We start from the raw sequence: 21596 nt of genomic DNA, 5'->3' as shown, positions 1-21596 counted from the left end.
TCTGGTTAGGGGAAAATAATCTTTGTCGTCGAAAGATGCATATATGTAAAGTAGAAGAAAGAAACTTGGAAGTTTGACAGTGCAGATCGGCTTGTTCTGATTGAGCCAACATTCAGTTGCTCGTAGATAACGATTAGGGATATATGATTAGGAATATGTACACGGCATGTTCCAACCGAAAATGTAGGGTTTTTTGTATGCCGACCAATTCCGTCTCCAGGCGGTTGAGAAGCCCTCCACTCTACCTTACCGGATGCACTTCTTCAGCACAGCGGTTTCCAGCAGCAACTTGGTATACTGACGGTGTGCCCAGGCCACTTTGTCATCCATGGGGGCACCTTCCGCCTTTCCGAGACCCTGGTAGAAACAGCTCTTCAAACTGAATTCGGCCACACCTTGATCCGGCTTGACAACAGCGGCGATTTCGAAGAGGCCGTCGGAGGGACGGACATCACGGATACGTGGGGAGTCACCGCAGCGAATGAGGATACGGTCTTCGGTCTTCTCGACGACTTCAAAGTGGTCGGTGACGATGGTTCCTACTTCATATTTGTTTGAGAGGAGGTCCGATCGATCCCAGAGGTGGTCGGCAGTCTCGGGGCCACGGTACTTGCGTTCAAGAATGGCTCGTTGGGGAATGTATCCTAAAGAGAAAAGAAACATGTTAGAGTGTGTTATATTGCGACAAAGTCTAGTTCCCCAGTGTAGGACTTACCCATGCCACCCCAGACACCGGCACAGAAGGCTTCCACCAGCTTGCCCTTCTCCTCGATCAGCGAGGGCTGGATCTTGTCCAAAGGAATTCGGCGAACGCAGACATCATGAAGAGTTGGGTTGCGACTCGGATTGAACTTTTTGAAAAAGGCCGATTGGAAGATGGGATCGGAGGTGTCCATGGTCTCAAAAATGTCATTGCGCGTAGCGCCCCAGAAGACACCTACCGAGGCAATACTGCCTGCGACGGTCGTCTTGACCAATTTGCTGAAAATACCCATGACTGAGGAGAGGAAGAGAGAGGTGGAAGTGAGGAGCAAGAAGCAAGAGGGGAGAGCTCTCGGGTACCTCGGGGAAAGCTCCGACTGACTGCCAAGACTAAGGCCTTAGACCATTCCCAATCTGGATTTCAACGTCAACTATATCTACCTCATTTTATATTCCGACAAAATAGAGAATCGTTGTCTATTTTTCTATCATCGCCTTTCCGATATTAAAGATCAAACTTGGTTTATATCAACATCTGCGACTTACTTTTAACGCTCAACAAAGCCAAGTTGGTGGAATGGCTATCACGCTCAGAGAACGGCAATCAGACTGAAGGGAAATCCAGTATTCGACTCCTGGACATGGAAATTTTACTTCCCTCGACTCATTTCACCAACTAGGCTTCAATGCGGGTAAACACAAGTGGCGCGGGAATTTCATCGACAATCGCGACACCCTCACTCATAAATCCTTCAAGAAGAGTCCCCTTGAAATATCATCCACGGACCCTCAGAACGGCCCTAATATTGCAGGTGGCATGTAGAGATATCGGACAAGTTGGTTACTTCGGAGATAATGGTACAAATCGGCACATTGGATGTGTCGCATGAGGACAGCACTACTTGCTACCCTGCCAATGCGTATTCGGGCTACCGAAAACCTGAAAAGCTTTGTTTCTGGCAAGATTGGTCATTATCTCAGCTGTACAGGACCCGATCTGGCACTCGATACAGCGTGCCTGCCATCTAGTGTGGCTATTCACCAGCCATGCCGTTTCATCCTCGGTGGAGAATGCAACAGGGCACTCGCCAGAGACATCCCAGAGGACATATAGAAATACATCTAAAGAGAGCATTCAAAAAACCATCAGAGTGTTATTTTAGATATCCTGTCATTTATGTCATCTTGAGCTAGGTACCTATGTAAATCATGTTGTTGAACTCCTACGTCCGTGAGAACGGAGGCTGCATATGCGGTGGATTACTCTCATTCATCATGAGACTATATAACATGTTGGCATCAGCTATCCTACATTTCCTTGATTTCGGTTTCGGTTCGTGGGATCATTCTCCCAACAACACTTTTCTTTCATGAGGCGGTCGGTTGCTCATCGTAGGTCTCACTGGCCTTCCTCTTGCTTGGTCGGGATTCACGGGTTTATGGGGTTTGTGCGCTTTCGGGCGCCCACTAGCAGCGCTTTTTGAGCGCTAGTGAAATGGCTGTAGAACTGCTACCGCGCCTGAACTCTGATAATGATATCGACTTCTCAGACACTGGTCAGGTCTGGCGCCCGTCGAGGTCATGCCGTTCAATATACCAAGCAGAACGTGACACAGAGCGGTCGGGATCTCCTGAGAACACGATAGTCTCATATGCCGGTATAGCGAGTAGGAAAGGTCTCACTTGCTCTCATTTACTCATGTTTCATTTCAATCTTCTATGTGATGTGCCCAGGATGGCCTAGTCTACGCAATAAGTCCAAATGAAGTCATTTCTCGTCAAACAAAGGCATCTGAACAGACATTTGAGAAAAATATATATTCAGAAAGACATATGTAACTTCCCTTATATCATTTTGAGCGAGATAAATCAGATTATTAACGGCATTCGAGGCTAATATGCCACTGGGTATATATTGCTGGCTAGCACATTTTATGTTCCGCATACGGATAAAGAATAGCTATTAAGTGCCGACGAAGTTATGAGATGTATACTCAAAAGATATACTAGTCTACATAGGTCTCCGTATGCCCGATATTCCGATGCCGACGGTGCTTCGATCGGAAACCTCAACCGACAAATGGCACAGTGGAGATGAAGTAGACCATACAAATTCCGAACCAGAGCTTATATATCCATATCGCCTCAATTTTCTCCGAACCGTTGGGTCTTGTATCCAGAATATGCAAACGCAATGTTCTCTCCACAAACCAATTCCCCATATTCACGGGGCTTATTCCAAATCCGTCTATCAGACCCACCATGTGTCCGTGGAAGTCCCATGTGCATGCCTAAACTTCGATACCTGGATTCCTTTTATTCGCACACATTGTGGAAATGCGAGATATAACCTTGGAATGAATTCCTGATCGGCAATCTCGAACATTTTACAATTTTGCGACTGCCTCTACCGTTGACCATGCCCTATTGTACCACTGGTATACTCCCAGGGGCAACCCCAATCCAGGCCCCAACCCAGGCAGTTGGTCGTCATGAACCATCAATGAAGTTTATCACCCAGAAATTGGGCTTCGCGAACCCTTCGAAAATATATCCAACCGATGACGAGATCTGGGGATCGTCCACTCTCAACCAGTCAAGGGCTGTCCTAGGAACAAAAGCATCTAGGAACAGACCCACCATGCACAGACACAAGCAGTGGTTATTTATTCTGGGGAATCGATGATGTGCTACAGCCTACGAGAGATATAAAATCCCTGGAATCCGTCAGTACAATTTTTTTTTATCAAACAGATCTGGAATCTTTTTGTATACCAGTCATTATCTTCTTTACTTCGTACATACTTCCCTCGCTGTGCGAGCCACCGTTGACCGACAATCTTTTATTTTTTCTATATTTCTGTCTTTTTTTCTATCCCTGTTCAAAATGAAGACCTCATTTGCCGCTCTTGCCCTCGCTCTCTCCGGCTCTGCCGTGGGTGCCCCGTTCTCTAACGGCACTCGCATTGCATCCAACTCTTCTACTGTGTCGACTCCTGTTCATCAGTCGACCGGAGCATCTCCTCCCAGCTCCCTCGCTGCCTTCGCCACTGGATCCCCATCGTCTTCTGCTACTCCCTCTGGATCCGCGTCTTTGACCTCCAGCCCTATCACCGGCGGCAGTGCTGTGAAGCGCGGAGAGGCACTCTCCATCCCGACAGACCTTCCATCCCTGGCTTCTGATGCTCAGTCAGTTGCTGCAGCCCTCGCTTCTGCCGGCGCTAGCGCCCAGAAGCGTGGCGAGTCGCTGTCTATCCCTACCGATCTGCCCTCGCTGCTTTCTGATGCTCAGGCGGCCGCGGCTGCGCTGGCCTCCGCCGGAGTCCAGAAGCGTGGCGAGTCTCTGTCAATTCCAACAGATGTTCCATCTCTGCTGGCTGATGTTCAATCCATTGGCAGTGCGATCGCCTCTGCGGGTGTCCAGAAACGTGCCCCCGAGACCCTTCCTCTCCTGACCCCCACGGGTACTCCTACTCCTACTCCTACCGCTCCCCTTGGAACTGGGCTACCTAAGTCTTCCAACTCTCTTTTCGCTTCCTCTACTGTTGTTGCCTCTCCTACCGGATCTGCTTCTTCGTCGGGTATTGCTTCATCTAGCCTGCTCTGATCTGAGTGCTGCACATTTTTTTCTCCCACAATGGCTGCCATTTATGTGAATAGTAGACCTTGACCTCCACTCATTTTTGGACAGATGGAGTCTTTGCTAGATTGTTCCCAATTGTCGCTCGTTTGAATTGAGGATATATGCTTGTCTTGATGTTTGATGTTATATTTAGTTTTTAACCAGAATGTACCTAGAAGATCAGTTGAAATCCATTAAATATTTCTTTCCCACAGAAAATTCCGGATTAATACGATCAAGTTGATGTGGTATAGTCGGGGAACTGTTGAGGATTGACCCCACGTGTGGGTACTGGCACGGCACAGCCTCACAGCCACAACAAAATCGATTCTCCCCTTCCTTTTGTTTCGTCATGCCTGAGACCCATCTCATTTTCTTGGCTTTGGGCTGATCATTATTTTCGTTCCGGTTTTACGAGCTTTCATGATTTCTTTTTCCCTTCTGACATTTTAGCCTTTCCCTCTTTGTTTAAGCATGGCCCTTGTTTGCGCTAGAGTCTTGTTGAATGGTTGAAACTTGATTTGGCAATGCTCTTCTATTGTATCAAGTACATTGTCCGCCTTCGGGACCTTATATAGCATGTCTGGGAGTGATGGGGCAGGGCGCTGGGCTCGACATATCGGTGAGTGGTGGTTCTCGTCTGATATCTGACACCCCGTCTCCTATCACATCCCCCGTTGAACCTCATGGAGTATACGAGTATATGCTGACTGAGATGTGGATTAGGTCGTTTTGCACCGTTTCGTTTGTTTCGGGTCCGCCCTCAACCTCGTGGTTGGCGCCCAGTGGCTCTGCGCCCGCCTTACCTGATCTCCCTGATATGTTTGATGTTAACGATGCTGCTGACCCTCGAAGGGTTGCGGCAGTATAGCGAGCGCGAAGGAGGATTGGTCTTTTTTGGCTACACGGAAGATATCAACTCCAAGCAATCGTTTGCCTACAACTACGTTCCTATCATCGTGGCCCTCGTGCTCGTCGTGGTGTGGACCGTCACTGATTTCGATGTCCTCCGCCTGGAACCATACTTTCAGTTGTCCCGACCCGAGGGAGCGCCGGCGACCGTTCTCTTCATCAACTACAACTTCGGCCAAACGATTGTCACTCCGATCCATGCTGCACTACGTCGCCACTGGGTGGTGCTGTGGGTTTCCTTGGTCACACTCTCGATCAGAATGATTCTTCCCGCTTTACAGAGTACGGTACTTGAGCTACGCGAGGTGACGGTGGTCGACTATGATACCGTAAAAAGCTGGCCCAACTTGGTGGATCTAAACACACAAGCGAACTGGATCTCAACGCAAGCCAACAATACTATTGATGACGTGCTTTCCTCGGATGGGCAATTGCACCGGTCCCGGTCCTCTGAGTACGCCGTGGGGCCTGTGGAAATACCCGATAGCCACCAAGATGAGAGCATAATATGGACTCTTGATCAGACGCTGTATTGGGCAGAACTTGCGTGTCAGAATGTTCCCATTAGGGACAGTCTCACCGTTGCGATCCATGATCCTGAGGCGGCGTATCCAACAATTTCATGGAAGGCCAGTGGTATTGATCTGGATGATGCATATGGAGGCGCCACAAAATGCGCCCTTGATTTTCAATACGAGAGTATCTTCTTCCCTGCCACCGATTACCTGCAGATACGGTATTGGGAGCCGATGATCAGTGCTGCTGCCAAAGAAGCATTTCCAAACAGAACCCAGGCCTTCACGGGATTTGGCTGCGATCCGTATGATCTATATGGTATGCTCATCGGAGTCAATATGGCCAGTCCACCCTCGAATCCGACCTTGAGTGAGTACTCGGCGTCCGGTGTGGCCTTTGCTTGTGATATCATCTATCACAAAGCGGAGGGTCGCGTGGCCATGCACTCCAACAGCTCCATAATATCTATCGATATCGATCGAGCCACCGAACGTAAGCTCACAAAGGCCGAATTCAACATTGAACACTTCCAAGCTCTGCTCTCTCAACGCGCTCCGTTCACTAGTGACATGATCTTCATCCGGGAGAATGCCACCACTGGGGCTCGCATGGTGACTGAACTCCCTATCATCAGCCAGGATCTAGGCGATATACAGCCTGTGCTGGTACTCGACACATCGACCACGATGACAGAGACCGAATTTGAAAACAAGATTGAGCGGGATGTCAAGCAGGCCTTTGTGCTCACGCTCGGCCGGCTGTTCGACCCCGATAGCACACCAAAGAACCTTGCCGCCTCACGCATGTCGAACCAGGTTGCTATCGCCGTCGTTAAATTTGCGGCCCTGTGGTCTGAGCTCATTCTTGCCCTGGCCACGTTGACCGCGGTGTACCTCCTTTACATGTATAGTTCCCGGGAACTGTTTCTCCAAAGTGACCCAGGATCCATTGGTGCCATGTGCAGTATCGCCGCTGATATTTTTCACCCATCCAACATCCTCGCAGAGCCAGTGGCGGAATTTCATCAATTCTCCACGCGGCAACTTCGTCGTATCTTCAGAAAGGCTCGATGTTACTGGCGAGCAGGCCCTTCTGGCAACAGGCTGGAGATCCTCGCCGAAGATGGTTTGTACCACCCGAATCCTATCCATCGTGGAGAATTATAACTGACTGTATTATTAGGCTCCCCTGTCCAGCTTGGAGAGAACCTCCGAACCCGTGTTGATCCGATGCCTCACTTTCTGGTAATTCCTTTCTTTCTTATTGAATTCTTGGCGCTAGCTGGGGTCATTATCCTCATCGGACTAGTGGTCTCATCTTTAATGCGAAACGGCCGCTTCAGCGACATGACCCAATCCGACTCGAGCGCGTTCCAAGTCGTTCTATCCTTCCTACCCTCCGTTGTCGCATCGTCCGTGGGAGCTCTATGTACCTCCATTCACCGGAACCTCAGTGTTTTGGAACCCTGGGTCCACCTGCAACGCGGCAACGCCTCTGCAAAGACGTCGTTATCATTAAACTATTCGTCGCAAAGTCCGTTCGCCATTTTCTTCAAGGCAGTTCGCGACCGGCATCTCTTGCTGGGTCTTGTATCAATTGCATGCGTCGTGAACATGGCGTTAACTGTCGTTGCGGGTGGGCTTTTCACTCAACAATTGACAACCTCAACATTAGACACCAAAGATTTGTCGATGAATTACAGCCAGTCTATATTTTGGCAGACCGACTTCGCCGCAGAATTCACCGAGTATGATCTAATTCAAACTAGCATCAGCAGCGGAGTCCCTATGCTGTCTTGGACTAGCCCCAACCAGTCTTTCGTCCCAATCCACGTGACCAATCGTAACCCGGATGTGATTTACGGCGCCTCAACGCTTGGTGTTGGAGCTGAGCTCAAGTGTCAGCCCCTGTCATCTGACGCTCTTGTCCATGATATAGCCAATGGTCACCAGCATTGGCGATATAAACTATTTGATAATTCGTCCATGGAATGCATGGCACGCATGCCACCGCTGAAGAGCAAAGAAGAAGGAATTTCGCTATCCATTCACTTCTTGTCCCCAGATGATGTCGATGAATCGGACATTTGCCAGACGTCGACCGTCCTAGTTGTCGGTCGCTGGGATTATTTGGCGGACACCGCAATCACGGATGACAACACAATTGCATTACATTGTGAACCTCAGACAAGGCTGCAACACTATTCTATCTCTTTCGACCAGAAGGGACAGATCTGTCGGCATGAACCTGTTCCTAAAACATCCATCGCCTATGGAACCATGTACGACAATGCAACCGTGAGTCTCGGTCAGTTCAACAAAGTTTTTGCTGCTATTCCCAGCAGCTTTGTAGGCAATACCACCATGCAGAATGGAACATACAACATTTCTTCCTACGATTGGGCAGGCTTCCTTGTTGCTCGGCTCTACGAACGCGAAGACCCCAATTTTGACGCCCTGGACGCAGATCTTCTGACCAACATGACCCAAACTGTATATCAATGGGTCTATAGCACTTACTTCTCACTTTGGCGCGATATTTATCTCGAACCTCTTGCTCACGCAGTCCCGGCCACAAATGCCACCATCACCCGCAGTACTTGGCGCATGGTTCCGTCAGTCCCATCACTTTCCATCGCTCTAGCTATCATTATCTTCGACACGCTAGTTGTGCTTGTGGTGTTTGGAACACGACACGGACGGTTCCAGGGACCCAGAATGCCACGCTCCATTGGAGCCATCATTCCCTGGATTTCGCACAGCCAAATGCTTCCTGATTTTGCCGATACACACAAATGGAGCAGTGCCGAACGGCATGCCCATCTCACATCTCTGAACAAACGCTATGGTTTCCGCATGTTCATGGGTGCTGATAACCGCTGGAGGTTCGCCGTCGACCAAGAAGCAGAAAATAACAACCCTCCCGATTCCCCGGACGGCGCCACGGAAGTGGAAGTCGACAAGACTACCTCGATTCAGCTACAGGAGATCCGGCATCTACCCTCTCCTCAGACGTGATTACTCATTTATGCGCTACGACCTTCTATCTAATTTGAATACCTTATATTATGTTTCGAGGGTATATCTCTATTTGGACATAGACTTTTCTGATTTTTGTGAGCCCCCTACGATAGATCGTTTGACAAGCTGGCGCTTGCTTTGCTCACTTGCATTTTGGACTTCATAAGTCGTGACGTTGTTTTGGCATATTGTAAAAAGTATCCGGAACTCTGCTCTAGGTTCTTTGCAGCGCATTTCTTTTTGCATATCCCCCGTTGTGGGACTTTGTTTGGGCGTTGGGGAGATCGAGAGGCAGTGTCTCGTAACATGCATGGGAGAGATCTTTTGAGGAACAAAAGGATTACATTTATATCAGGATATGTCGAACATCTTGCATGAGCCCTATTTCCTCTATAATTGACGCCGAGCAGAGCCGAGCAAAACGAAAATGGTACAGTGTACGGCGCTACGGATGACATCCACCCTCGTGAAAAGTGGACGACTGGTCTTAATCTCGAGTACGTTGGGACTATCAGGGACGTTTGAAATAACTTCGATCCGCTTTTGGTGACATCGGCGAAATACACACACCTTTCAATTTATGTAACTTCTATAGCTAGCCTTACATCATCGAGCCAACCCTGAATCAAGCATCACGTTTCTTGTTCTACCGCGAGGCTCTCAGTCGACCATCAACAGCCCGAAGAAGGACGTACAGGGTCTCTAAAAAGGGGGCTCGGATGCCAAGCTCTCGAGATTTCCGCACTGGGAATCCCAAGATGACATCGATCTCCATCGGCCGACCACTCTTGCAATCCGTCTGCATGCTGCTTCCAATCCCAGGCATGGCATTGATCTTGTCCATAAGCTGGTCGATCAGGCCGTCCTTCAGCGGTACACCACAGCCACGGGCGATGTCAATGACCTCCTGCATCAACTGGCGTGTAAAAGGCGTCGCATCTTCTGAAGACTTCAACCATGTTTGTGTATCCACCAGGGTGAGAGTAGTCAACGAGTTCCATGCGACATTCCAAACCACCTTCTCCCATCGCTGGATCTGAATATCCTCAAGGACCTGGAACCGAGTCTTGCCATTGCGGAGGAGATCGGCGAATGTTTTAAGTCGTTGTTGCTCGACTTCGCTTTCGACCTTCGGGTTGGGAAATAGGCCGATCTGCATATCCTCGGATTTACTGTGTGAGACAGTTCCGGGGCTTGTCTGTGTGGCTCCTACCCACGTCTGTGAATGTTAGATGGGATTGTGAAATTGACGATGGGACGGTAACCTACCACACAGGTTATAATCGTGTTGTTGGGGAACTGCTTTCGGAAAGGTTCCTCGTTCCCAACGCCATTCTGGATGATGACAATGGTAGTCCTGCTGTTGATGGCTGGCTGTAATTGAGCTACCACTTCATCCTGATCAATTGCCTTGTGGGCGCACACGATGTAGTCCACTGGTGGAACTTCGGCAACGGATTTTACCACTTGTTGGACTGTCAGCAAATTGATTTGATTTGGATCGTCCATAGCTCACATACCTCGGTGTGGACGGACAATATGTTGGCCGTGGTTCTCGCTATTGATGATAATTCCCTTGGAGACCAGCTATTAATACTGAAATCTCTTAATGCCCAGTGAAATACTCACCTTTTCTTTAACGGCCTCATAGTTCGAACGTGCCACGACTGAGAGTCGTACATGGTCAGATTGACTCAGAACAAAGGCATAGAAGGAGCCAATCCTACAGAAGTCAGCATCATATATTGATTTTGAGATATACTGAACTTACGCTCCCAATCCATAGACGAGGACATCGATTTCAGACATTTTGTCCTGGATCAAAAGGGAATTGTATGCTTTTTGAAACTCGACTTCCCCGCATCGGAAGATCCCCGCGTGGGGGTTCTTCAGAGTGGAATGGTCTTGGCATTTGCTATTCGAAAGGGCTTAGAGCTTTACACTGGCTATCAAATGTTTCTCTAACCGACTGGTATTCACCATCTCGGGTCTCAGCTCTTCGAGACTGGCCACCCCGAGAAAAACCATATTCATTTCGATCTCCTGTCGTAGGATCTTAATCATCCGTCGCACCCCCTTCTCGCCGTATCCAGACAAGCTGAACAAAAACGGTCTCCCCAAACCAACGGCAGTCGCCCCTAGTGCAATGGCCTTGAGAACATCTGTTCCTCGGCGAATACCACCGTCAATGAAGATCTGCATCTTGCTCTCAATCAAGTGAGGAGCGAACTTTCGAATCTCCAGTAGAGTCAGAAGTGGTGATTGTGCGCTGTTTATATAAGTGAGTATACCACCAGCCTGGGGAATGGGTCATTTTTGGGAGATATCATACGTGTCTTGTGATCGTCCTCCGTGGTTTGATAGTACAATGCCGTGCACCCCATGCTCATAGGCAAGCACGGCGTCCTCCACACATTGGATTCCCTTCAGGACAACAGGGAGATCTGTCAGTTGGCGAAGCCATGTGAGAATTTCCCAGTCGATCAAAGGAGAGATTGAGCTGGCCATAATCTTCGCTACCCCCTTTCCTTCCGCGGTATTATCGGTAGCCTGAAACACATTAGTACATACAATGAATAACAAGTGACCCCTGACTGGGCAGACTAAATACCGTCACTCTCAGATTGAGCCGTTCGTCCATCTCACGTTTCCCCACGACCGGCGAGTCGACCGTAATCCAAATAGCACTAGCACCCGCTCTCTCGGCTCGCCGTACAGTCTCAACAGACTTCTGAATATCTTTGTTCACGTATAGTTGTTGAAAGATAGACTGGTTCGGCGAGCTACGACTATTCATGACTTGTTCAATCGGCATGCTGGATCCGTTTGCAAGAACTTGGACCAGTCCCTCCATACCCGCTGCAGCTGCCAGTGCACACTCGCCCTCTGCATGGGCAAGTTTTGCAAGACCCACCGGAGAGACGTAAACAGGCAGTGTGGTAGAGAACCCTAGGATTGACGTGGCTGTATTCACAGTAGGGATCTTTCGAAGGATACGTGGACGAAGGGTAATCTTTTGATATGCCAGGGCATTATTCTGTTTGCTGATCTCATCGTCGGCACCGGACGAGTAATACGCCCATGTCGTGTCACGTAGCCTCTGACCTGCAACTCGTTCAAAATCGTGCAGATTGATCAAAGTTTGCAATGGTGGAAGACTGTCATGGTCTGTCTTTGATTGCTTATCATTCATTGCATCCGGATTCTTTTCCGGCTTCTCCAATTCGCCGGGATCAATGTAGCCTTGGAGCGCGGTTTTTGGGAGTGCTTCGCTCAACAACTCTACCGCATGAACAGAGTCGAAAGCTTCAGTCGCGTCTTTACCGGCACAGCGCAATATAACAGATGCACCGCCTGGGTGGGAGTTTAAAAAGTCTACAGACGTCAGCCTCGGCTCGCAGCCCCCGCAGATATTGTGCGTCTCTACCTGTGACATCGTAGACAGCCCCATGGATCACGACCCAGCACGATTCCTGGTTGTCATGTCGGTTGATTTGCTGGCGTGTGAATTTCATCATGGATTCTTACGCCGTGTTTTAAACTGCAACTGCGAGGTTCATAAAATGATGACCCCAGTCATCTCGTGCCCAGGCCTGACGCTGGTGCCGGAATCTACTATCCGAGCGTGGGGGTTCACAACATGCAGAAGCTCTCGAGACGGGGCATTTTATCCGCCTTGGCATTTTATACTTCAAATTAATGTATCTACGAGCATGTCTACTTCTTTTTTGGACTGTGGCTGTTAAAATAACTTCATTCGGAGCGATCATAAACGCCGGCACCGCAGCTCTAAGCTCCCTGGTCACGCCAGTTGCGGAAATGAAATGAAAATGAAATAAGCAACAGCATGTGATACCTCTCCTGCTCAAGTATTCGCAGAGGTTAGTCGAGATCATAAACCTTGAGCTGCTTCATTCACGATCTTCCGACGAGGTATTCGATGATAGTAATCAAAAGAATCACAGCTTGGGAGACAAAGTAAGAGACATTTTCAGCTTACAAAAAGGCTCCATTAGGACTCTTAGAACAAGCAATGGTTAGAAGCACGATTCAAATGTTTCGTTGTATAAAATTTATACAAGTCTGTGTATAGCTTGGCTCCCCATGTTTTTGCCCATGAAAGTGGCCCTGGTTTTCCCACCAATCAACACAAGTAAAGAATGCTTATACTGAACCTCGACGTGGGGGAACTGATACACGGCAATCCGCTTAATCGGACTTCTCCCGAGGGCCCCGCGTGGGATGCTTTATTGTGTGGGGTTGAGAACCTCCGTAAATATAATCTGGTCGCATCCTGGATTTGGTTGCTGCTCCAGGATACAATACCTGATTATTTGATTCATCATGGCCAAGATCAAGTCCATCGAGCATTTCCGTGTAAAGCCTCGCTGGCTGTTTGTTAAAGTCACCGATGATGAGGGCAATTTTGGTTGGGGAGAGGGTACACTCGAAGGACATTCTCTTGCAGTTGAAGGAGCTCTTGATGAGATTATCACTCGCATTGTGGGATACGAAGCGGAGTATGCTTGAACTCATCGTGTCTCATCACAGACAAAGGTCTAACCAACTTACACAGTGACATTCAGCACATTTGGCAGATCGTATGGCGACTCGGGTTCTATCGGGGTGGACCCGTGTTCATGTCAGCTCTATCGGGAATTGACATCGCTTTGTGGGATCTGAAGGGCCGAAAGCTTGGTGTCCCCGTGCACCAGCTCTTGGGTGGTAAGGTGCGCCAGAAGGTGCAGGTTTATGCCTGGATTGGCGGCGACCGACCAAGTGATGTTGAGGCAGCAGCGTGAGTTCCAAAAAAAAGAAAGGTGGATAAAAGAAACAGAAGCTCTAACTAGATTTGTCAATAGGAAAGAGCGAATCGCCCAAGGCCTTAAGTGCGTCAAGATGAACGCCACCGAAGATGTCAACTGGCTCGACTCCCCCGCTGTTTTAGAGTCCTGCGTGGAACGATTAAAGCAGGTGAAGGCTCTGGGTCTCGATGCCGGTCTTGACTTCCACGGTCGTTTGCATAGACCTATGGCTAAGCAGCTGGCCAAGGCACTGGAACCTTACCACCCTCTATTCATCGAAGAACCTCTGCTCTGCGAACATCCCGAAGCGATCAAGCAACTTTCTGAGCAGACTACAATTCCGATCGCATTTGGCGAGCGCTTATACTCTAGATGGGATATTAAAAGGTTCTTGGAGGATTCGTCGGTGGATGTCCTACAGCCTGATATTGCGCACGCGGGAGGTATCTCCGAAACTATGCGTATCGCAAACATGGCTGAAGCCTACGATGTTGCTATTGCGCCTCATTGTCCTCTGGGTCCGATTGCCCTGGCAGCCTCCCTCCAAGTGGCCGTCTCGATACCCAATTTTGTCATCCAAGAGATGTCGCTTGGCATGCACTACAATGTGGAAGCTGGAGATATTGACCTGAATAGCTATTTGGTGGACAAGACGGTCTTTGATATCAAGGAGGGATATGTGGCTGCACCCTGTAAGCCCGGCTTAGGAATTGATATTGACGAAGATCTAGTACGGAAGATCAGCAAGGAGACAGAGCCTTGGCAGCCCAAGGAGTTCTATGGCCCGGATGGCTCTATTCGTGAGTGGTAATAATGACGATACCACATGGATATTCCTGTTATAGATTTGTCCTCCAATGTTCAGTTCCAATGTTCAGTGCTGCGCATTCACCAGCGCGGACACGAAGCAATACCATGATTTGAATGACCAGATACATATGTCATGATTTCCTTTTAAGTCCTTTCGTGGCTTCGAACGACAATTTCTAAGATTGAAGGTGAGGATTTTGTGGCCGCCCTTTGATCCGTATGACATGTAATTTCATCATCTCGATATACAATAACACCCGCAAGAAGTTTCCGTAATAACACGACAGGGTTAGAAAATAATGATGATAGTGTGCTCGCCATAGATATAACTTGTTCTAATGTTGGACTCTCGAATTCCCCAAGTGCTTGTCAAATACTTTCTCTTCACTTGTATTCAATCATCACCATATAAAGAGAGACACCAGCAGATAATGATTTTGAAAGCTCTTCTGGCATTGACAACTCTGGGGTTTGCTGCAGAGTATCCAGTCGTCTCTCTATTCATTCCAAATGCCGACCCTCAGTCCTTGTTAGGTGAAGTTTTGGCAGAGGTTCGTATCAACTGGAATGGTCCGCGAATCTACCAACTAATTCTAAATAGCAATCAGCAACAACTACATACAGTATCAATTGCCCAGCCGGTCGCACCAATAGTACGGAATGTGGCATGGGCCCAGGCCTATTTTTGACCGCAGCCCCAACCAGTGTCGAATATATGATCAGTGCTGAGTCTGATAACATGTGAGTTCAACCAACCCTCAGCTATTGCTGCGCGCTGCAACGGATGGCTCATTTATACAACAGATATAATCACGTTGTCTGTGATATGACCGATCTCCCGACCGGAACTTATACCTGTACAGACACTGTTACCGGGAAAGGGGCCAATACGCCCGGCACCAGCACCTCAACTCTGCCATGGGACCAGATAACGTTGTTGCCGGTTACAATCACTTCCACTGCTAATGCGGTGGCGGCAACAGTAAGCAACGGCAGTACCACTACTCCAGGTACTACTGAAGTTGTGTCGAGTAGCGAGGCATCACCCGCTGCTGCCACCGTCAGTCCTACTCCAGTGGCAGGTGTGGCTGCGAGGTCAAGGCCGACTGGTCTCGTGCTAGCTTGCGGTGCAGTTCAAGCTCTGGCAGGACTGCTGTAGCGGTTGAGCTTGATCCGTCATTTACTGGCATTCCCCGCCTTTCAATATTTCCGACATGCACAAAAGAGATTGCTACAAAATCTAGTTTAGTAAATCTTAACGCTTCATTTTGAACTTAAATGACCATTTCAAAGACCAATACAGCTAGTATTTCGTCTTGTTGCATGGAACACCTATATGCTTCAGAAATCTGGGAACCTATTCCAGCCTATGACAGCCACTCCTATGCTGTTATATCCACATATCGATAATGTATTGAGAAAAATGCATCTCGGCCCTTGTACGAGTCGTAATCAAACCACTCTACAGGCACCGGATGGACAATAGCCATGATCGCACGCGAAACTGCAAAGACCCAGATATGAATCATCTTCGCCGATAAGAGGCGCTCCATGCGTTCCCGTCGATGGTGGAGGTGGGACTGCATTTCCATACTGCGTACAAGTGCAAGGCCCCGGTGGACAGTACCCATAGTTGCAACAGAAGGCACACAGTCCGATGTAGTTATTGGGTCCAGTTCCTGCAATGCAGGTACTACCCCCACCTCCACCATTACCTCCTCCACCCCCGCCCCCTCCACCGCTGCCACCGCCGCCGCCGTTTGGAGGGGAACAAGCTGTTGGAGTCAGAGTTTTAGTAACTGTGACCGTGTTCACGACAGTCGAGCATTGTCCAGGTGATCCAGGTGGCGGTGTTGTAGTCGGGGGGGAACCAGGCAATGTGCTGGTCGTGCTTGTGGATGGAGGAGCCGGGGGCACTGTACCTAATGAGGGGGTCGGCTGACATGTGTGAGCACGCAGACCCTGTGTGAAGGCTGCGAGCCCATCTGGCTGGAGAGGATCACCGAATCCTGCTGGAAGCGTTCCGACTAGAAACGACAATTAAAAATGGGGCAATAACCGGTGATCATATCTTCACGTACCATAGGCGTTGAAGTTATACAAACCACAAACGCAACCATTGATAATTGGCTTCAAACTGGTCCCTGACAGAATAGTCTGACCATCGCGAACTACCGCAAAGCTTTGCGAGCCAACTCCCATCGGGACCTCCTTTGCACTTGCACCTACTGGGGCTTCGTAATTATAGACACTCCCGCCGCTGTTAACCTGCACCGTGGCTGGCGATGTAAGCAATGAGACAACAAAGACAGAATCTGCCATGGATTGCCAGCCATCTGGACGACCCATGAAATAGTTTCCACTCCCATTGTTTGCTGGTACCATGCAAGTATCTGTAGCATCGCAGTCCACTCCACGCGGTGCAGGTCGATACCAGTAGACTAACTCATCCGATGAGATATAACTGGTTGGAGACGACTCGCCTGCTTTGAACGCAGCGATGTATGGTTTTGAAATGTCCAGCCATCCGTCATGGGGCCTGTAGTTATCCGTTAGTTGAGATGGTTGAAATTATGGGATTCTGGCTTTGGAAGAGCGGTTTTGATATTCTCACATGTCGTTGACCCATTTTGAGGCTCCGTCATCAGTATGTGGTGATTTCAAAGGACCAATGTAATGACTCTCTCCGTAGTCATTCCATGTCACAATTTCGATAAATCGTGGTTTCAGCGCAAGGATCTCATTCCATCTGTTAAACCATAGGAGGTCAGATGGGAAATTCCAGTTCTTGCTATACGAGACTTCAGGTCCGAAATGTGTGAAGAACCATGGAGATACAGCTGTTTCACAGTCAGAACCCCAATTTAAATCCCAGCGGAATGGAAACACTCACGGGCAACATAAGCTTTTCCGCCAAGGGCGTTGACATATTCTTGATCCCCATCAGCCACGGAAACACTGTGAGCTGGAGTTGGAGCTTTGTTGTTTCCGTTGTTTGCCCACGCCATCCAATTCAAGAGGCCGTCAACTGTCGAGATGTCTGTCCCCGTAGCTGGGTGGAAATTGGGCGCGAAAAAGATCGATCTTCCAACTGCAGCTCTCAATGCTGCAACATCTATTCCATCCCCGGCAAACGATGAGACGAACACCTTGTTGTCGACCATAAGTTGTGCAGGCTTGCTAGCATACTGGGCAATTTTCTGGCCAACTGCAGTAGCCTGGTCGATATGCCACCAGTTGAAATCGAATGACAAGAAGACTTTCATGTCATTATTGGCGGCAGATTCGTATGCCAGTTGGAGTTGTTGATCAGTATAGGGGTCCACGCCAATGTTTAGAGCAAAAGCATCAATCCCCAGAGACTTAGCACGCTTCATGTCATCGTCAAAGTCCGCCGCACTCTTTCTGTTGCTGACGATTCCAATCTTTCAGATGATCAGTAGTATATCTCCAAAACAATGAGGGATTCGAGGGCGTGCTTACCATGAAGTGGGCAAAGACAAGTCGGTCTCCCGACGACTGTCTTTTGGCAGCACACGTGTCTTGGCCCACCGCAGACACCGCATGCGCCGTCATGGACAGTAGAGTGATGATACCCAAAATGAACCGTATCTTCGTCATGGTTTGTAAGTCCTCTTTTTACCTCGAGTCAATATTTTGGATTCTGGCTTGTGGTATCTCTGTTCGTAAGTATCACGTCTTTAAATATATCTTTGATCCACCAGATGACCCTCGGGAACTTGCAGCTGACCTACGAGGTTTAATCATCAGGATGATGAGTGTGATGTTTGCTAGTTATCTTTCCGAGCCCAATCAACTTCTTACATTCAAGGAACCATGTGGTTGTTAGAAAGCTGTTGGCAAAATCGTATCGTAGTTGCTTGTATGTCTTTGTGTTTCAATTAGGTACAAAGTGGCCACAGGATATTTTCTGGGGTAGTAATGATTTGTTCTATTTTACGTATGCATGCCCATGATTATACAGAAGTAACATTGCGTCTTCCTGAAGCGGGACAGACCTGTTGGTACCATTAAGGATAGATTCAATATGTATATCGTTGTCGTTCTCTCGGATGATCCATCTCTATCCAGTTCCGTTTTACACTGCGCCAGTTGACGTTAAGCATTGCCATTAATAATTGATCCATTGTAGTAACACACCGGAAGACATGCTGAAGCCCCCCCCCCCCCCCCCCCCCCGGAACCTTACGTCATCTGCATTATATCAAACCTCCCGAATGTAACCCACGAATAATTCATATATGTGGATATTTGCATAGGCCATAGCAAGTCCGGGATTAAGCAACCGATCTCCATGATTTTATCTGTATAGTGTGCCTGGTTTTCTTGCTACTATGGAGGACATGTACGTTCGCATCAAAATTTTAGCGAGAACCCACGAGTTGGAGATGCGGGTTTTGAACCGGCATTAACTCAAAAGCCAAATTGCTAAACAATGAGATCTGAATGGAAAGAAAACATACAAAACTAAACTTTTCGGAGAAAACTGTTAATAAAACCCCCAAGGTGCAGCACCCGACCAATATATTGTACCAAGATGTTTCTGGGGTATGGATCTGTCCGGAAATATGTTAGATGAGAAACTCAATGGGTATCAAAGTGACACTCCTTAGAAATTATCAGCAGACTACTTATTTGCGGCGGCGTTAATAACCGCTTGAATTGTGATACCAACACCACATGGCCATATCACAATACCCCCTCATTTAAGGTAATTCCTTCTATATCGGCAGTGGGTACAACCCTAAACGTGCCGCTAACCGACACCTAATGACTCCCATGATGAAGTAGAAATAGGTGTGGCTGTGACTTCATCTCCCATTTCCCAAACCGGCATTAAGCACATCTGAAGTTAGGTGGCGCTCGGGAAGTATTCGGACAGGGGCATTGAGCTGCATCATTGTCCTCCCCGCATATACGTAAGTTATAATCTACAACAAGCGCAAATATGTCCCGAGGTCCTCACAATTGCCAACATGCTTGGCGTTACCGTGATTGGAATACTACTGAAAAGACTCAAGAGACTGCTCAAAAGACTATTCAAAAGACTTTATAGAGAAAATATACGAAAGTGTATTCTAGGAGTTTTAGGCCAATGTAAAATACAGTATCATGGCCTCTCATCATCAAGTGGGAGGACAACCATTTGCTAGCTTTGTACTTCGTATGCAATTATATCCGACAACACGCTAGTTCACTAATCGAGGTTAGCCACCCCAATTGAACCACCCCCAAGGACTTCCCGAAAGATAGTTCTGTCTGAAAGTTCAAAGGTAATTTCTCGAAGGAAAGGCCGACTTGCGATCCCAAATTTTGAATTGCTGCCCTATATATCAGGCAACGATCATGACCTCGGGAGTTCCCTGAAAACATAAACTACTTAATATTGGAAGGTATTTGATCTTTGGATAGCATCGACATGGATCTCTTAGAAATTCATCATAAACACATCTGTTTTTAAACATCTTCCCTTGTATCGTGTTCTTGCATGGCCCCATTCTTAGTGTCTCTCGGCAGCGAAATTCGACATTCTATAAATAGTCGGCATGCAAGGTCTGCCCAAAAAAGCCAAAATGAAGGGGCGCAGTTATGTGAATTTGTAAGGGGAGAGTTATGTGTTATGGTAGTATTTTCGAATCTTTCCAATATGCTAGAGCACAGTAATCATGTAGAAGATGTATATTGAGAACGATTGAGCGTAGAATGTTGCCGTACAAGATGTAAAAAGCAGCCAGTGCCGCGCGGCATATGCGTGTGCAGTTCAACTAAAGCTACTCTAGTTCGCTAGTGGCTGATTCCACATTTACAAAAATAAGTCAAAACATACCTAGGTAGCCTAATTACTAGATCGACCGGGTGTCTACCCAGCCTAGCGCTTCGCGTGGCGTTTCTTTTCTTTTTCTTTTTCTTTCTTTTTCTTCTCCAGTCTATCAATTGCCATCTTGAATTATTCTGATCCTCTTTCCAGGATACCTTTTTCCTTTTTTTGTTCTAAAACTTTCTTTCCCAGTGTGTTGAGTGCGACAACATGCGGATTTCGATATTCGCGCTTTGCACTGTGCTGTGCTCCCGCGTACGCGCCCAGCCGTATGCCTCTGAAATTACGCGCATTTCAGCTACAACAACATCTGTTGAAAGTTTATGGCTACTCCCAGGACCGAGTGAGGTGGCCCACCTCTACGGGAAACGCGGATATGACGAGATCCTCCAGGCCAGAGACACCACTGCGACAGCCGAGTCGACTACAACAGCCGATGCCACAACTGATACAGCCGCGTCGGAGACAACGGAGACAAGCACATCAGAGACAAGCAAATCAGAGACGACCACATCAGAGACGACCACATCAGAGACGACTGCTTCAACAGCGGAGGCTACGACCGCAAGCTCCACATCTGAAACTACCACATCTACCACCGAGACATCAGAGACACCCACATCTACCACCGAGACAACTAGCTCGACTGCCAGCAGTTCCTCGGTGGCCGCCAGCAGCTCCTCAGCTACAACAAGTACCCCAACGTCAGCTAGCAGCACATCAACGACGACGAGTGCTACTGCAACAGCAACCGGCTCCATGAGCAAAGCGGAGCTAGCGGGTGAGTGATCAAATCCATCTATCCTGATACTTCCACCGCACTGACCATACCCAGAATGGAACCACAGGGGTAATATCGCAGCCATTGTATTTGGCGGTTGTTTTATCGCGGTATTCCTCGGCGTCAGCATAGTTTACTACATCCTTGGTCGAGCGAAGGCACGACGGATTGCGGCTAGCCAACTGTCGAAGTCCAGTCAGTCGTACTCAAAGATACCCTATGTGGCCGTACAAGAACCTTCCACTGATCTTGAGGTTAACCGCCCCTCCACACTGTACACCAACAACCCGCAGGAGCAATATAATCATGCGGTCAGCACCCCATCAGTGTCAAATTACAGCGACACTCTCTCCGCGGTCTCTCCGATCACGGCGGATCATTCATTTCCCAGGGATCACATACCGCGAGGACACCAATGAGCAGAACACACATTTGCCTTGAGGTGTCAAATTTTCTCGACCCTTAGGCGTTCTTGCCCGATCTCTTTGAAGCATATCATTTATTTCTAGCGTTGCAGAATAATATACGAATTGCATTGCATTGGTTCCAACCACATACAAAGGCACCCTAGATACGCGGAGTAGTAATA

At 48.3% G+C, this 21596-nt stretch overlaps 9 protein-coding genes across 9 annotated transcripts; 5 read left to right on the top strand and 4 right to left on the bottom strand.

Annotated features, from left to right (window-relative positions):
- Positions 1 to 246: 246 nt before the first annotated feature.
- N7447_001405 (uncharacterized protein) lies at positions 247 to 995 on the bottom strand (the record flags this gene model as incomplete). The annotated part of the gene is made up of 2 exons (XM_057225681.1): positions 247 to 644; positions 716 to 995. The coding sequence occupies 2 exons, from the start codon at positions 993 to 995 to the stop codon at positions 247 to 249; spliced, it is 678 nt and encodes a 225-aa protein (XP_057089697.1).
- Positions 996 to 3589: 2594 nt separating this feature from the next.
- Positions 3590 to 4309, top strand: N7447_001404 (uncharacterized protein; the record flags this gene model as incomplete). The annotated part of the gene is made up of 1 exon (XM_057225680.1): positions 3590 to 4309. One exon carries the CDS (start codon positions 3590 to 3592, stop codon positions 4307 to 4309), a length of 720 nt encoding a protein of 239 aa, XP_057089696.1.
- Positions 4310 to 4903: 594 nt separating this feature from the next.
- On the top strand, positions 4904 to 8769 carry N7447_001403 (DUF3433 domain-containing protein; the record flags this gene model as incomplete). Its single annotated transcript, XM_057225679.1, has 3 exons — positions 4904 to 4946; positions 5180 to 6877; positions 6935 to 8769. 3 exons carry the CDS (start codon positions 4904 to 4906, stop codon positions 8767 to 8769), a joined length of 3576 nt encoding a protein of 1191 aa, XP_057089695.1.
- Positions 8770 to 9418: 649 nt separating this feature from the next.
- Positions 9419 to 10581, bottom strand: N7447_001402 (ketopantoate reductase family protein; the record flags this gene model as incomplete). Its single annotated transcript, XM_057225678.1, has 5 exons — positions 9419 to 9991; positions 10042 to 10238; positions 10293 to 10347; positions 10402 to 10495; positions 10544 to 10581. 5 exons carry the CDS (start codon positions 10579 to 10581, stop codon positions 9419 to 9421), a joined length of 957 nt encoding a protein of 318 aa, XP_057089694.1.
- Positions 10582 to 10701: 120 nt separating this feature from the next.
- Positions 10702 to 12287, bottom strand: N7447_001401 (FMN-dependent alpha-hydroxy acid dehydrogenase; the record flags this gene model as incomplete). The annotated part of the gene is made up of 4 exons (XM_057225677.1): positions 10702 to 11041; positions 11105 to 11322; positions 11384 to 12147; positions 12200 to 12287. The coding sequence occupies 4 exons, from the start codon at positions 12285 to 12287 to the stop codon at positions 10702 to 10704; spliced, it is 1410 nt and encodes a 469-aa protein (XP_057089693.1).
- Positions 12288 to 13116: 829 nt separating this feature from the next.
- N7447_001400 (mandelate racemase/muconate lactonizing enzyme family protein) lies at positions 13117 to 14388 on the top strand (the record flags this gene model as incomplete). The annotated part of the gene is made up of 3 exons (XM_057225676.1): positions 13117 to 13292; positions 13349 to 13570; positions 13635 to 14388. 3 exons carry the CDS (start codon positions 13117 to 13119, stop codon positions 14386 to 14388), a joined length of 1152 nt encoding a protein of 383 aa, XP_057089692.1.
- Positions 14389 to 14818: 430 nt separating this feature from the next.
- N7447_001399 (uncharacterized protein) lies at positions 14819 to 15546 on the top strand (the record flags this gene model as incomplete). Its single annotated transcript, XM_057225675.1, has 3 exons — positions 14819 to 14938; positions 14989 to 15128; positions 15192 to 15546. 3 exons carry the CDS (start codon positions 14819 to 14821, stop codon positions 15544 to 15546), a joined length of 615 nt encoding a protein of 204 aa, XP_057089691.1.
- Positions 15547 to 15839: 293 nt separating this feature from the next.
- Positions 15840 to 17963, bottom strand: N7447_001398 (glycoside hydrolase family 71 protein; the record flags this gene model as incomplete). The annotated part of the gene is made up of 5 exons (XM_057225674.1): positions 15840 to 16414; positions 16469 to 16926; positions 17002 to 17227; positions 17281 to 17812; positions 17871 to 17963. The coding sequence occupies 5 exons, from the start codon at positions 17961 to 17963 to the stop codon at positions 15840 to 15842; spliced, it is 1884 nt and encodes a 627-aa protein (XP_057089690.1).
- Positions 17964 to 20436: 2473 nt separating this feature from the next.
- On the top strand, positions 20437 to 21426 carry N7447_001397 (uncharacterized protein; the record flags this gene model as incomplete). The annotated part of the gene is made up of 2 exons (XM_057225673.1): positions 20437 to 21007; positions 21062 to 21426. 2 exons carry the CDS (start codon positions 20437 to 20439, stop codon positions 21424 to 21426), a joined length of 936 nt encoding a protein of 311 aa, XP_057089689.1.
- Between the last annotated feature and the right edge of the window lie 170 nt (positions 21427 to 21596).

This window comes from Penicillium robsamsonii (genome assembly GCF_028829455.1).
Source record: "Penicillium robsamsonii strain IBT 29466 chromosome Unknown utg000001l_segment0_segment0, whole genome shotgun sequence".
Classification (NCBI taxonomy): domain Eukaryota; kingdom Fungi; phylum Ascomycota; class Eurotiomycetes; order Eurotiales; family Aspergillaceae; genus Penicillium; species Penicillium robsamsonii.
This window is presented reverse-complemented; position numbering and strand designations above follow the sequence as displayed.